This window comes from Python bivittatus, unplaced genomic scaffold (genome assembly GCF_059951505.1).
Source record: "Python bivittatus isolate LINGU-HERP-01145 unplaced genomic scaffold, Pbiv_v1 ctg000330_np1212, whole genome shotgun sequence".
Lineage (NCBI taxonomy): Eukaryota > Metazoa > Chordata > Lepidosauria > Squamata > Pythonidae > Python > Python bivittatus.
Window position 1 is genome coordinate 23,166,933 of NW_028277058.1, and position 13,755 is coordinate 23,180,687.

General features: G+C 34.5%; 1 protein-coding gene across 4 annotated transcripts in view; it reads right to left on the reverse strand.

Annotated features, from left to right (window-relative positions):
- OSBPL8 (oxysterol binding protein like 8) overlaps positions 1 to 13,755 on the reverse strand; it is a 94,712-nt gene that overhangs the window by 33,247 nt on the left and 47,710 nt on the right. For all 4 annotated transcript variants that reach the window (XM_088141834.1, XM_088141833.1, XM_088141835.1 and 1 more), the window contains 6 exons: positions 13,586 to 13,656; positions 12,056 to 12,142; positions 10,765 to 10,866; positions 8,923 to 9,126; positions 5,134 to 5,218; positions 2,182 to 2,350 (listed from right to left, as the gene is read on the reverse strand). In XM_088141834.1, coding sequence (XP_087997960.1) covers positions 2,182 to 2,350; positions 5,134 to 5,218; positions 8,923 to 9,126; positions 10,765 to 10,866; positions 12,056 to 12,142; positions 13,586 to 13,656 — 718 coding nt within the window. The remainder of the gene's footprint in view (positions 1 to 2,181; positions 2,351 to 5,133; positions 5,219 to 8,922; positions 9,127 to 10,764; positions 10,867 to 12,055; positions 12,143 to 13,585; positions 13,657 to 13,755) is intronic.

The following is a 13,755-nucleotide window of genomic DNA, read 5'->3' on the forward strand; positions in this document are numbered from 1 at the left end:
AGATGGTCCTGAAGGCAGCAGGGACCCAAACTATACAGGCTTTATCTACTCTGAGATGGACCTGGAAGCTTAGTGGCCATCAATGCAACTCCCTTAGCAGAGGTGTTACTCTGCTAAACTAGTTAGCATTGGTCAACAGTCAGGAAGCCACATTCTGTTTCAGCTGTAGCTTTCAAATTATCTTCAAGGAAAGCCCCTTGTAGATTGAGTTACTGTCTACAAGACTTTCTGGTCCAAGAGGTCACAACTGGCAGACAGCCAAAGCTAGAGCAAAAGTCTGCTGGCCACAACTAGTACTTGCTATTCCAGCAAGAGCTGAGAGCCCAGGAGAATCCTTTGATCTATCACCTGCTCTTTCAGGTAAAGTGCAACCCTGTCAAGAATCACAGATCAATCAATCAGTCAATCAATCAATCAATCAATCAATCAATCAATCACATATTAATGGTACCTTAGTGCCCCTGTACTAAAAGCAATTCTGTTTTGCTGGGATTCAGTCTGAGTCTATTCCACCCCACCCCAGATTCTAGAAAACACACACACATTGAAGAGAATAGGGAAGTGGGCTGAACTCTGGAGCACTCCACAGTGAAGTATCCAAGGGTTCTACCTCTCCTTCCCCACCAACATTGATTGGAACCAACTACTTAGAAAGCAGATCTACTTAAGAATAGTGTTCCTGATCCATAAGCCTCACACAGGCACTCCAAAAAGACATAATGGTCAAGGCTACTAAAAGCTACCAACGATACTTTTGTTTCCTATGTATTCCAGAATGTGACTAAGTGTCTAATGGAGATGCCCCACCTGACTGCAGGGAACTCCCCAATTTAATCCATAGGACACCTATGGCATGTCATCATCAGTAAATGGGTCTCTGCCTGACGCAGAGGTCAGTAGAAGGTGGCTGTGAGTGATCTGACAAAGGATTGACATTAATGTCTTCCACCTTGGATCATATATTAATTTCTCAGAGGCCAAAAACAGATCTAAGGTATTGTCCCCAATATGTTTCAGTGCCATGATGGCTTGGGGCAAGAGCAGCCCTAATTCCCAATCTATCTCAGACTACATGCCCAAAGAGTGGAGATCCTCCAACACAGAGAATCTGCAGGAGTCCACTTGCAGCTCAGTTATGAGGTCAAGGAGCTGAGGAAGGGAACCTGCTGGTTAGCAGGGGGTGGGATAGGTGAGCTACATCATCAATACACAGAGTTGGTCCATGGAAACCAACTTCAAATATAGTACTTCACTGCTGGCTATCTATGGAACAACATATTTGGCTATCCTCAATTTTTCATAGAATATCATCACCAGGCCTCTTCCCTGATCTTGCTGATAAGGCTGGTATACTACTCCAAATCCCAAAAGCCACATAGGCAGATCTCAGGTAGAGGAACCCCTCCATCCTCATTCAGTCAGCTCCTGGTGATATGTGTCAATTTTGCTCTCTCCTCCATCATGGAAGAAGAGGTATTATTAGAGATGTATTTGGCACAATGCAAGTGACTCTGAGACAGGATTGCCTGGGAAGGATAAAGAAATTAGTATAGCATAAGAAACTATAGTTATATTATCGAATAAGTATAAAATTATAGGTTATCAGCATAGGATAGAGAACAAGATAAAGTTAGTGCTTAGACCTATAGGAAATAGCAGTGGTATAAGTTAAGTACTTATACTGACTGACCATCAGGAAGTAGTACCTGACTGGTTTTTGTCCTTATTTGGGACTCATAAGATATTATTTGGATGAGTCCTAAATAAGGACAAAGCTGGTCATGTATTGCCTCCTAGTGGTTCATGTAAGTAGAAATACCCCACAGGAATTAAACTGACTAAAAATAATTCCCTACCCTCAACCCAGAGGGGTAGAAGTCATATAAAACATCATACATGAGGACATTCTAAAATATGGACTGTATAAATTAAGTGTAGTAAATTAAATAGTAGCATAGGAAAATCTTTGGACACAGAAACAGCTGGAGTTGTACCCTTGGTGTAGGGTTAAAATCCATTTTCGTATAATTTTTGTAGCAAAAATCTTCAAAATTTAGAAGTTGAAGACAAAAACCAAACAAACAAAAAATCCCCCGAACCCTTAAAAGATGATTCAGGTGAACCATGAAGATCAAGTTATGATTTCATAAATAAATAAATAAACAAACGTTATGGACTTACGGGAAACTTTCAGTACTGTGAACGTTGTTTGCACGCAGCAGGCCATAGAAAGAAACATGTGTACTATCTGATAAATTCAGTTCATGTTCTTTACCTTCTCTAATCATTGTACGTTTGAGCAAACTTGAACACTTCAAAGCTAGCTCCAATGCATCCATCCAACATCTACCTAAATATAAATATGTTTTAGGGTACAACATTCAAAACAGGAAAAGTACAGCAGAGAAATTTGCATTTCAAGTATGTGTCACTTTTATGTACAATACCAAACAAAGTTTTAAAAAATATCATCTTAATACTAGAAAATATTTTTTTAAACACACAAATTCAAGGTATTTGTTTACCCTCCACAATTTTGACAAGAAAATTCACATTTAAGTGCTTGGCACTACCAATTTAAATTCTGATGTGTCAAGTAGATTTTGAATTTTTAATATTTCCTTCAGTTCTTAATGAATTTGTTTACAGTTCAGCCTCTCAGAACTTTTCTAAACTGGGAGATGCTTTGAAATGGGACATCACCTTTCATTTTTTGTGTGGGTATGATTATTTTAATATCAGAGGAACATTTATTAATCTCAGAGGAACAGAGGAACGCCACCCAAAGTCACTTTTATGTGATATGGGTGGCTATATAAATATGATAAATAAATAAAAATAAATAAATTTATGGAAAGCAAATGGCTTTATAATAAATGAAGTAAATTTTGAGCAAATCAAGATTTGAAGGGCTCATGTGAATGTGTTCCACATTTCTCAAAAGAAGAATTAATTATACATGAATACATACACATACCCATTGTATGTATACATTACATTTATGTAGGGTATCAAGAGGATGTACTGTAGACTGCCAAGCCAAGTAGAAGGTCTGATAATTCTCTCCTGGCCCAAATTATAAGAGTTTCAGGGAGGAGAGACATAGTATCCAAAAGATACCTAGGCATCTGTTGGAAAACTAATTCAACTAAGATTACAAGGTCTCCAAGATTTCTCTGTGGTCTTGTTGACTGTTTCATTTTGCAGAAAACTGAAGAACAGACACAGGGGTAGGTCTGCTAGCTATCATCCTAACCAAAAGAGAAGAGCTCACTGAACAGTAAAAACAGAGGGGACTTTGGAAGTACTGATCTCATCTGGGAATTGAGATATTACAAAAATTGGAGCATAATCATATATGCATATTAGATCTCGGGAGAATCAATTTCAACAAGTTTTAAGGAGTAGCAGGTGGGATCCCATGGAGATAAATCCTCAAGTCAAAGTTAGCACTGAAGAGGTGGGAACTTTTCAAAAATAAGAAGTACAATTACACAATATTCCAATGAAGAAAAAAAGGGGGAGGGGAGCTTAGGAAATCATTGTGGATATGTAGAAAGCTTTCAACTTAAACTAAAAATTAAATGGAATATATGCAGAAATTAGTCTTTTTTCATTCTTCTTTTCTTGGTTGTGCTTGCAAATAATAAAATATATTAAACATGAGACTAAAGTGGAAGCAGAAAACAGAGATTCAATTTGTCAATAAAATAATGAATCAGAAAAAAAGGAAGATGGACATAAACACCAAGTAATTTACCAGCAAATAGTTAATACTGCAGGAATGTTAAAAAACCAAAGAACTTGCAAGAAAAGCTAAAAGCAACAAAAAGTGCTTTTTCTGGCAATGTCAATAGTAAAATGAAGAAAAATGTGGAGATGAGCTTACTTCTTGGAGAGGATGATAGTAGAACAGTAACATGTGACAAAGAGAGGACAGAGTAATCCCTACTTGGTTTTATTTTTCTTCCTAAGATGGACCTAAACAGATGCATCTAATATCAATGACCCCTCATCAAGTTGGAGAAGTGTCAAGTGAACTTCCACAGGACTCTGTTCTACACCCTATGCAATTCAACATATTTATAAATTGCATAAATGGTTAGAAAATAGAATTATCAAGTTTGCAGATAGCAGAAACGCAGGGGGACTGCAATCACTTTAGAAGACAGTATCAAGGTTCATGAAGATCTTGAAAAGCTGAACACTGGGCAAAAACTAGGAAAGTAAATTTCAGCAGAGACAAGTGCAAAGTCCTAGTAAAAATCAAAGACATGAGTATAGGATTCATGGGGCAGGGAGGATGAATACTGAATGTCTTGGTGAATCATGAGCTGCTTATGACCAAACACTATAATGCAGTTTCAAAGAAACAAAGAAACAAAAATCGTTCTTTTTTATTCTGATTGGTCAGACTCAACTTTACATCTAGTTCTGGCTCCACATTTTAAGAAGACTACTGAGAAAATGAAGTATATCAAGATGATAATAGACCTGGAAGTAAAAAGTGATGAGGAATTATTGGAGGCATTAAGGTATGCTTAGCCTACAGAAGAAAAGAACGAAGGAAGACATGATATTTGTGTTCAAGCACCTGAAGGACTGTCAGGTAGAAGATGGGCAGAATTGTTCTAGAAGATGGGACAAGAAACAATGGGTTTAAATGACAAGGAAGCAGACTTTGGCTGGACATTAGAAAAAATTCCTAATCATAAGAACTGTTCAACAATATAAGATTGCCTCAGGAAGATACAGCCATATATATCTAATTGCCTAAAAATGATTCTGTGTTAGGGGGAGATATTGGGTTGTGCCTATGTATTATCTAACTAGCCTATATTGTACAACTTTTTAATATCTTTTTGTCATACTCTTGATATTTTGAAAAAGAAAAACATGGATACAAATACTGATTTGGTATGCTACCTTTATCATCCCTCAATTCTAGTAATTTGTTGGAATGAATGATGGTTTATCTGCTTCATTTGAAATACAACGTATCAGTTAGAAAAACTTAAAACAATGTTCATAATATGTACACGATTAAATACTTTAAAATTCCATTCTCAATAGTATATAGCTCAAGAAACCTCACTTTAAAAATTGATCATGAAAGACAAAATAAATGTTTACCATCCGATTCTGAAGCTGCTCGAATGATTAAGTAACTACTGGGTAATGGTTGTGTTATAGAGCCAACAGCTTCTCCTTTAGGACCCTTAAAATACAAAACAATATTAATTTAATTGTATTTTAGATCAACTTACATTAACCTATTCATAAATTTCCTATGTTTTTTAAAATGAGATTTTCTACCAGCAAGCAATAGCTAATGAAGACATACTCTTTCACTATGTTAGATCTTACAAGTGGCCTTTTCCTGGCTCAGCAGATGACAGTACTAGCCAACCTTGGATGTTCTTCGATGCTAAACGAGTTATATTTAGATTAATAATTCCATAGATGAACTGCTTGGGACTGCTGGCTAGACAGGGAATTCGAAAAACATCCTGGAAAAAAGCAATGGTGAATTACAGTATATGGATGTAGTTACCAAGAGTTGAGCTCAACCTTAGAGCATTTTTACCTTTACCATCCCATTCATTGCATCCCCAAAAGCATTTGTACTTGTAAAAATATCTTCCTCCTTTAACTTGGTGGCTTTAAGAAACTCTACACAGTGCATTCAGTTTTGGTTTAAAAACAAACAAAATGTGCTAGCAATAACTATGGATGTATAGAAAAGAAATCATAGCTGCAAAAGGCAATTCTGCTATCTCCTGTCCAATAAGCAGAAAGAGGCAATTTTGTTTTCCAAATAGATACAATATCATATAAGTGTAATATGTGCAGTTTTAGTTTGATGGGAATTTAATAAAGCAATACTTGTCTGCAGTTTAACACTGAAAGTCTTGCACTCTGAAAATCAAACTATGATTTTGCCATAATTGGAATCATGGGTTAATGCAATGAAAATAAGAAATGCTAACAATTGTCTGACATTCATAGTAAAGAATATTCACAGATATACTATATTCATATGGATTGTGATTGGAGTCCTATAATTTGCTAAACTAAGATATTCCTATTAAACAAAATAATAATAACTGGTCTGATACTTCTGATCATGATTAACATTATTAGAAAACCCTTTCATTTTTAATAAGAGTGGAATCAAAGTCTTGTGAATTAAAAGGGCTTTAAAACTAACTTGAAAGATGTATAATATATAACTTTCAATACTATAACACAAAATATATGACCACAGATCCTTAAAATCTGGTCACAATGCAGAATTATTGCTTATGTGATATATGCAATACAATCTCATCTGAATATTTTGGTGGCATGATACTAATATACTGTGTACTGAGAAAGGTTGCATTGATAAAACAACCCAACAGCTACACACAGATCCTCATGACAGTATGCTAGCTACCTGTTTTACTATAATAAAACTGTATTATTTCTGTAGCCTAACTAAATAGTTATAATTAATATGCATTAACATCAACAGGACTTCGGTAACTGCGAATATCTTCCAAGTCACCTCAACATATAAGTAATCTATAAGGTAACCTTGACACTGGCCCCTTTAAAACCTTGGTGAAAATTAGGTTATAATCTCAACATTTTCTCACTGCCACAGAAGTCAGCAGTTATCTTTTTTTCCAAAAACTTCTATTAATTTGTCCCACAGACAGCTTTTGTTATACTGAATTAATAAGTCCAAATTCAGCCAAGAAACCAGGAACCTAAGGAAAGCTTCAATAACTAACTTATTGAAACATTTTGGATATGCCAAGTTGCTACATCTTTGATGTGTGATAATTGATCTTGGTAACTTGTGTCTTTCAAGAAACAACAAGTAGTTTCCACTGGACCCAGTATTAAAATGCTACTGAGTGGTTCTAGGAATCCTTCACAATATGTCTGGCAAATTGTCTGTTCCTGGAGAACTATCTTTAACATACACCCCATCTCTTTCTTACTCTGGAACCAAAGCCATATATTTATGCCCAGAGATTTCCTTTCCTCAGTTGCACTACTCTAATGTCTCATATACCCAATAACGTGGCCAAACTTTCTCCTTGATATTTTTGTCTTAACTCCTTGCTTCTAAGTGTGCATTACTTTTGCTAAATTATTCACTAACTGCTTCATCATCCTCCATTGCAAATTCTAGTTTTGAAATATATGTCACTTCATGTGGGACACTGAGATTTCCTCAGTTTAGTATGTTATTGGTCCTCCATCACTGTCTGCATTATTGAAAGCCACTGTACACAGGTGACTTTCAGCCCTTGTAGACTGTTCCATTGTAAATGCTGAACTGGTACCCATAAGTCCTAAGAAGGCATTGTTTACTATGATTTCCAAGTTTAATAGTTTGAAGGCCTTGGTGCTCCTCTTCTCTCTGTGCTTTAATATTTCCCCCCTGTAACCTGACCATTATGCATTCTCCAATGCTCTAAGCCTCTAAAACTTAAGAAATTTGAGTTTCTGGTTCTAAGAACTATCTAGTACCCATTTTGCTTCTTATCAGTGAGCTGTAATTGTGTTTTAAGTTTGATGTGGTCTTTTCACTAATCAATAAAACTTACTGTTACTAGCAATAAATTGTAATGCCCTGCCCTATCTCTTCTTGCTTTATCACAATTGTCTCAGTTCCAGTGCTGGGAGGAAGAACTGTATTAATAAATAGGATTTTGGTTTGTTTTCTTCTACAAATATTTACAGTATAAAAAAAAACTGATATAAACTACATTTTTGGAGGGCTAATTTCTCAACGATGTCTAAATATAATGCATGCTCTATCATGTATGCATATGTGCTTAAAGGGAAACTCCAAGATATCCATGTTGGTCATGTATGTTTGCTGATGCAAGTTTACATAGACATGTGAAAAAGTTTATTGAGAGTGTAAACTTTGTGCAATTATTTTGAAAATATTTAAGCAAACAGATTTTTTTTTATTTCTACAGTCTTTGATAATATTTCAGAAGCAGTTTGGAGAAGGAATTTAGAAGAAATAAATACTGGTTGTAAAATACAATCTTTCTTTGTAGTGGAAGCAGTCTTGACACTGGCCAGCCTTACACATTTTAACAGTATGTAACCATGTTCAGTATAGAAGCTAATTTTGAATTATGCATAGAAGGTTTTAAATTATCTATACAATGTGAATTTTACCTTTTGGGGCTTTTTTGAAAAAGGAATTTTGTACATTTATTTTTCCAGTAAAGATTTCATTGTGCCCAGCATAGCAATTTTTTTTACCTAAATATGAGTTTTTTTAAAAAAAAAATCACCTGATTTGAGTCTTTTAGAAATTAACTCATTTTATAGGCATGTCAAAAGCCATGAAATGTTGAGGACATTTTTATTTCAATGTGTCAGTTTAACTGTTACAAATACTTTGTTTTACAAGATGTATCTTAGAGCTGTGTTATTTCTTTTTACAATGCAAATTTGTACAGTTCAATATGAATGGTCATCCCATATATTCCTTATTATACCATGCAAAACAGGTATTCTACACATGATAGCACAAAACTGGAATTTAAATACATAGTTTCAATTCCAAAATGTTTGTAATGGAAGCCTTTTCACACTAGCAAAAAATACAGAAGTAAAGCCTCATTGTTATTTTTATACAAAGATTCAATAAGGGCTGAAAAAACTATACATAAAAAGTCAGATCTGTCCTTTTCAATCTACAATAACTATCCAAAGCAACTGAACAGCTGCACTTTTAGAGTTTTGGACTGATCAGGCACCTTTATGAAAGAACAGCTAAGCTAGACCAATTTATGACAACTGAAAAGCATTCTGAATTCATTAATGATGCAGAGAATTTTAGTGTGACATTGGTGAATATTCTGTTGGCACCAACTCCATTAAGAATACATACTCGCTTACCTTAACAGCCCAGATAGACTGTTCCAAAGGATGGAAAAGTTTGAAACAGAATCCATCCTTTTTTGAAGGCCGCTCAATGAGTTCACAAGCATTCAGAAGAACTGTTCCTACCCACTGGCCATTTTTAGGTGTTTTATAAATTAGCAATACTCCTGGTTTCAACACACACCAAAGTTTGGTCCAACTTTTCAATGTACCACGAATCTTCCCAGAAAAAAAGAAAAGGGGAGATAGAAAAATATATGTAATTATTATTTCTAGTATTTTTCAGTCTCTTACTCCCAAGCAAAAACAATTGATTTGACAAAATATGTAACAAGTTCAGTATTGTAAAATTATTTTAAATTCTAGTCAAGTAGTCAATGCTCATAGAGCTACCCCCAAATATAATACATCTTACTTTCTGTATATTGGTTTCTGATAGCCCAGTAAGTCAAGTTACTAATGAGTATCAAATCTAACATGCAGATAATTTTGTCTGATCTGAAATTCAGTTAAATCTTATTAATCTCTATACAGAAGTAAATCTCATCACTGGAATTTATTCTTAGAATCTAAAATTTCAGCTTTAAGTTACTATGTTATATTAAATATGTAAATGTAAGTACTTCGGTAATTCTGATGCCTGAAAAGAGATGAAATTGATACTAGTCCAGGCCAGGCCACTAATGGAAGAGTGAGTGAATGTGAATCCTGATTTTATCTCAGTTAGGATTACTAGATATCCGGCAAAAGGAGGACATATCCTCCTTTTTATCCACATGTCCTCCATCCAGTCTGGTTTTTTAATATCTAACTGAGCAGCTTTTCTCCATGGAGAGCAATTCCCTAATAAGTGCTAACTGCAAGTCAACTAAGCTCTGACTAAAATTGAGAAGACCTTAATCAGTAACACGCTGAAGGCTTTTGCCTCCTAGCTGTGAGCACACTAGCCAGTGCTAGCACATTCCTCTCAATGTGTATTCCCCATTGTGTGCCTGTTTACTTACTTGTAATCCCTTCCTCTCCAATGAATGTAAATACAAATATTAAACAGCGTGTGTTCTTCTTTTCACCCCATTAGCCCTGCTTTCCAATTATACATGTCTTCCTTTGCCTGTTGAGATACCTGGCAACTCTAATCCCTGTTGATTGCCCTCAGCAAATCTCTCTCTCTTACTCTAATTCTGAGTATTGCTGTAGAAATGAAATGGGGCCCTGAGTGATCTGAAGAAAGAGTAGGATAGAAATGTAACTTTTTTAAAAAGAAGTTTTAACTAGCCTTTTGATTTTAGTCTATATAGGAAATTATGCTTTGAATAATAACAGCCCAGGTTAAATATGTCATTGATCAGTCTTACTTAACATCTCTGTGATATGCAAAAAGCATTAATATTAAACAGCTTAGATTATCTGATCCCCACATTGCGTTCACAATCTTCTCTTGCTTATTCATACCATCACGATTTTTAGACAGTGAAAATCATACAGTATTATGCCATAACATGTAGAACAGAGAAAAAAAGAGAGAATTTGCAATAAGGAAACTATTTTTCAGTTTCAGTACATCAGTGATATTCAGATTCTTGTTATTAAGGGGATATCTTCTTGTTCATATCATATTTAACATAGAGAGATTATCAACACAATTAATCACTGTAGAATAGCTGTAACTATGACAACCATGTTAAAGCAATAAGTAAGTATCCCCCTTGGTTTCTACGCATTGAACATTAAGCCTCTGGGATACAATTAATATATTCTCTGCTAGTGGTAAACAGTGGCAGTTAATTTTAATTCTTTTGTATTCTTGTAGATAAAACAATCAGCAGTTACAACTTTTTACTGATCTCCGTTTCTCACCTTCAGCCAATCAGCCATAACAATGACTGATGGGTCTGTGATAGTGCTAAGTAATTCTTTTGTGGCTCTTTTCTTTTCTTCCCTGTAATTTTTTTTTTGAACCTGTATAGAAACAATGAATGATAAATAAGAAAATAAATGAATGGAAATAAGTTAGTGAATCAAATCAATTTGAAAACCAAAATATATGTCCAGCTCAAAATAAAATACAGAATGATTAGTTTTAAAAAAATGTCTAATAAAAGAACTAAAACACACTTTTCCAGGCAATTTCATATAAAAGAACATGTGGTTTTAATTTTCAGCTATGTTTACAACTCATCAAGAATACAGAACTCCATTTACACAGACACCAAAGTATGGTTAATTCAAGGTGAGAAATCTATATGCTTTCAATGGTTCAGGTAAACATTTAGGTTTACCTACAGTTTTATCAGGAATCTGTAAGTACATACAATTTAAGTATATTTTGAATTTATCAAGAATTTGTTGCAGTACCTTCTTCAACTTTGAGAAGCCCCCTTAGGTGGCCTCTACCACCAGCCTACTGCTGGTTCTACTTCACTGTGTGCCTGTCCCTCTTACTCCCCCTTTTTAATCAAGGGATATCCCTCTTTTAACTATGAAATCTAATCTCATAGAAGATGATTCCAGCAATTAGATTACAAAGGAAATACTTTAAAATATTTCTAAAAAACCTTCCAAACTTAAAGAAGAAGTCAGGATTCAAAGGAAAACTACAGACCTCAACTATATTTATGTGATTGTTCTACACAAAGGCAAGAGACTTATAACAATTGCTTCTACAGCTGTAGACAGAGGATGCAATCATTTCATATTAAGAGTGAAAATGGAGTGCTTTTTGTAAATTAGGGTTAGGATTAGGTAAATTTGGTTCCCTTAAAACTACAGGCTTCTGTGGCTAAACTAGCAGCCAACCATAGAATTTCCCTCCTTAAGCATGAACAAATGATGATTAACTTTGTCTGTGGCTCTGTTGACGTGGAGAAGTTATATCTGATACGACTTCAGACTGCAGATCTCACAAGATTAAATGTCATGAATAAAATTGGTACACATCCCATCCACAGGCTTACAAATCTAGTTCATATACTACCAGGATTCTATAATGAAAAAAATGGTTAAGACTGTATCATACAACTTTTATATGCCATAACTAGATGATAATATTTTTCTAGAGCAACATACTAGTTTCCAAATCTACCAGTAATGGTGTTATGGGACAGTTTAAGATAGAGATTTGGGTATTCTACTTCAGAAAACAACTCACCTTAAGAGACTCCTTCTTTGTGAGTTTGGTAGTGGGGGAGGAAGCAGTGATGTCCTTTTCTGATCCATTGTATATCTTAGATTCTGACTAAAAATATAAATTACAGAAAAAAACTATGAAAATGTTTTCTATCATCATTAACGTAACATCTTCTGTACATTTGTCAAGGTTCATAGTTTTTTTTAAATAAAATAATGGAATAGAGAGATAATGGTGATTTTCAACAACTCAATTCCAAAACTGTCATGTTTCCACTTGCTTAACTTTGTGTGAAAATGAGATATATTTCAGATAAGAAATCCATCGTTTACTTTAGAGAAGCTAATTATAACTCATTAAAGAAAAACTAGTACTTCTGAACAGTCCTTAGCATTCTATATCAAATGACTTCTACATTTATCTTTAGTTATGTACAAACTTACCAATAAACCTTCTCTGCTGTAACCTAAACAGAGATGTAATTCAACTTGCTATTTAACAAAATTACTTGTGAAATGCAGAATATTCAATTTACTATGGATTAACAGATGCAAATTTTTGAATTTTGAATAAGACAACTTTTGAAAAAAATAACTCATTTGAATGAAATAATTAAATGTAGCAATATAAACAATGTTTAAGATTAAGATAATACTGAACATATCCATAAGCAGCTGCTCTCCCCCATTACCTTTAACTAAATAGAGGCAGATACTAGTGAAAATGAGGGGACAGGTAGGAAGTCAAGACATCTAGGTGCAAATAGCTAGAATAAAGAACTGGAGGAGAAGCCATTTGTCCTCAATTCTGCCTCACCGAGAGTAAGAATTCTAGTAAAACACATAGAGTACATGTATTTTTCTAGGTATTACTTTGAGGGAGAGATGATGGTACCAATGTCTCCCCCCTGCTTCTCACTGCAGGTACCCTCTACACGTGAAAGGAAATGAAAAAGATCTAACAGGAATATGCTATTTCTGAATTTAATAATTCTACTCTCTCTTCTTTTAATTCTGGACTAGTTAGATACACATTCCCTCAACTTTTCTTCATCACATCTTTCTCCAACCCTTTCTCTTCCTTTACCCAGAATTGTTATTCCTTTCATTTGTTCTATTAGCATTTTGTTTACTTCTTTGCTTGTTTCTACTGAGGGATGTATATAATGACATGCATACTTGGTATGTATATGTAGATGACAGAGAACAGTTTCTCTGTGTAAACGAAGACAGAGAATCCACTGATTTTACAAATAGAAAATTTTCTTTTTAATCAATAAACTACCATATGAATTCAGGACAAGACAGCATACAAATTCATTTGAAATAAATATAAATTCTAATTTATTTTGTATCCTGGATGTGCCTTTTTTGATCAGGGTGTGCAGACCAACATAGATATATGTATATACATGTAAGTGTATCACATGCTACGACTAAGTCCACTTTTGATTTTGGATCAAATCATTGATTTTGGATCAATAAATACAAATTGGCAGGGTAAAAAAACTGGGCATTTTCCTTTTGGATATCGTGCAGTAATTGTACTTACCTTGCTTTTTGACATTGATTGTGCAGAATCATCTTTACTCTGTGAAGCATCATCTTTCCCTCTATCAAAACCTTTAAAAGAAATGTATGTGGTTGCAACAATTTTTATGGAATAAAATTGTAAATACCAAGTATGTTTTCTTGAAAGACAGAATCATTAAATTCTGTCTA